Below are 2426 nucleotides of genomic sequence, written 5' to 3'. Positions count from 1 at the left end.
TTTTTGATATTTTTGCTTTTGGTTTCGAATGCATATGTTGTTTGTGCGCGTCGCGCGCGCCGCATTTTTCCGCGCTGCTGGAGCGGCGCCCGCGCGCTGCATTTTAGCGCGGTTACTAGAGCCAGCGCCGCGCGTCGCGCCAAATCAGGCGATGCGCGCGCGGCATATGTGTTTTTTGCGCGCGGCCCGACTGGCGCCGGTTGGAGATGCTCTTATCTCTTGACCACAAGAGACTTTTTCTTGTTCCCGCAAAAAAAAAGAGACTTTTTCTTGCACAAAGTATTCTTATTACGAAAAGAACTGTCAGGGATAGAAAGCATTCGTCACAACGCACAATCCATAATGCTCTGGCACGACCACAAACCCCGGGAGGCACGCAGACCAACGTGCAAACACGACACGAAATTAAGACGACCGAAATCCTCGAAAGCGACCGATGACCTGCACTGCCTCTGCCCTGGCACGCCCGCCGACGTTCAGAACAGCGCCACCTTGAGCAGAGCCCCCGCCGCCGCGGCGACGACGGCGCCCATCGCCGGGGCCAGGGAGCCCCCAGCGGAGGCGCCGGACGGGGTGGAGCCTCCCGCGGACGAGCCGCCCCCGGCGACGGTGACGGCGAGCTTCATGCCGCTGGCGCAGTGGCCGGGGATGTTGCAGATGTAGTAGTGCGTGCCGGGGGTCGCGAGCGTGACGGTGGTGGCGCCGCTGTCGTCTTTGGCCAGCGCGTTGCTGCCGGAGCAGGACGTGTAGCCGCCCTGGCTCACCTCCGTCACCGTGTGCACTTTGCTCACGTAGCTGAACACTGCAAGCCAAAATTCCAACACAATTTCAACACGTAGTACGTGCATGCAGTATACTCGTGCTTGTCACCGACGGCGAAGAGCTCGGTCGCTCACCTAGCGTGTCGCCGACGGCGAACGACTTGCCGCTGGTCCAGCCGGAGTAGTCGACGCCGGTCACCCAGCCCTTCGCTTCGCCGACGGTGTACGACACGGCCGCGGCCATGCCCGCGCAGCCCGCGACGACGAGCACCGCGAGGAGAGCGGCAGAGGAGGACGCCATATGGTCGACGATATGAGGAAGGAGAGTGCGAACGAGAGAGGTTGGCACTGGAAAGGATGCAAAGGATATATGACGATGGATGTATGTTACCACTCACCCAAGCCCTTTCGCACTGTGGATGTAGCGGTGTCGCACAACGGACCGGAGGTTGAGAGGTCTATTTATACACATCAGATCTCCACGTCCCCTCTCATAATTTCCGGTGCGAAATCTCTACTACTAAATCTCCATCTCTCTACTTACTAAAAAACATAAGCTTTCCGTTTCACCTTTCCTTCGTCCAATCTCACGTCCCCCATCCCCTCTCTCTCTCTCTCTCTCTCTCTGCCTTCCATGTTTGAATTTTCTTCTATCTTATATTTTTCTAAAATCAACTTAACCGTATCATGTCTTATTAACTTTCTAAAAGAAAACAATAATTTCTTTGGTAAGCTTTTATCAAATACAAGTGTTATCAAGAAGATGACATGTAAATTATGATGATTGAATATAAGAACTTGCTCAATATAAGTTCTAAACAATAAGATGACAGATAAATCATGGTGATTGCGTACAAAATTTTGCTAAAATTTTAGTGCATTAAAGTGCAGGCGTGCAATCACGGTCTAATCTACTAGAATGTCTATGCTCATGTTGGAACGCACGAACAATTATCTAAGTATAAAGTTTAAAGAAAGAACCAGTAGCCGGTGACAGCTCCCTTTTCGCTGATATGGTTTCTCGTCGACAAAATGCTTTCGGTGTGGGTGCAGCGTGTGAACCGTGAAGGGAATGGAACCGGACGGACGGAATGCCTTGGGTGCGGCTCACTCAAAGCGCCGCCGGCGCCTAGCTGGTCGGCATCTCGGCGCAGTATCATTTCCGCCGCTCGCGAGCTGGCGGCCTCACTCACATAGCAGTATATATCACTTGTCTAGGACTGAAACGTGTGAATTTTCTGCCAGCTTTTGGGCAAATGATCGAGGGATCAAGACCTGGGGCGCATCGAGAACGCAAAAGGAGGGCCGGGGTTTTCGTTGGCTTTTGAATGAACAAACATTATCAGTAGTAGGGTGCTCCGCCTGGCTGGTCAGGGAACCGATGCGATGCCAAAGCGCAGGAACAGCAAAGGCAATGGGCTAGTTTTAGTTGGTTTTCCTGCTCCTATGATGGATCGTTTTCGCACAGGGTGCATGATGGTGGCGATGCTATGTGTTTTTTTTTGAAAGAGATGCTGTGCTTTTTACATGAATGAAACGAAGGGACGGACGGAGGAGAATGCATGTGTGCTGTTTCACCAAATCCTTTGACCTGAACGCGCTCCACCTAACGCGTACGGCGTACAGAGACTGACGAGAGGGCAAAGGATAGGATACAACCGGACA

General features: G+C 52.7%; 1 protein-coding gene across 1 annotated transcript; it reads right to left on the bottom strand.

Annotated features, from left to right (window-relative positions):
• Positions 1-273: 273 nt before the first annotated feature.
• On the bottom strand, positions 274-1188 carry LOC119301898 (mavicyanin-like). Its single transcript, XM_037578891.1, has 2 exons — positions 897-1188; positions 274-802 (listed from the first exon to the last, which is right to left on the bottom strand). Exons 1-2 carry the CDS (start codon positions 1060-1062, stop codon positions 477-479), a joined length of 492 nt encoding a protein of 163 aa, XP_037434788.1. The 5' UTR covers positions 1063-1188; the 3' UTR covers positions 274-476.
• Between the last annotated feature and the right edge of the window lie 1238 nt (positions 1189-2426).

Source organism: Triticum dicoccoides, chromosome 5A, assembly GCF_002162155.2.
Source record: "Triticum dicoccoides isolate Atlit2015 ecotype Zavitan chromosome 5A, WEW_v2.0, whole genome shotgun sequence".
NCBI classification, from domain to species: Eukaryota; Viridiplantae; Streptophyta; class Magnoliopsida; order Poales; family Poaceae; genus Triticum; species Triticum dicoccoides.
Note: the sequence above shows the minus strand (reverse complement) of the source record. Positions and strands in the feature narration are given on the sequence as shown.

Coding starts and splice junctions, on each gene's coding strand:
- LOC119301898 (XM_037578891.1), bottom strand. CDS start 1,062: ATGGCGTCCTCCTCTGCCGCTCTCCTCGCGGTGCTCGTCGTCGCGGGC. Junction 803..896: donor CGCCGTCGGCGACACGCTAG/GTGAGCGACCGA, acceptor TTTGGCTTGCAG/TGTTCAGCTACGTGAGCAAA.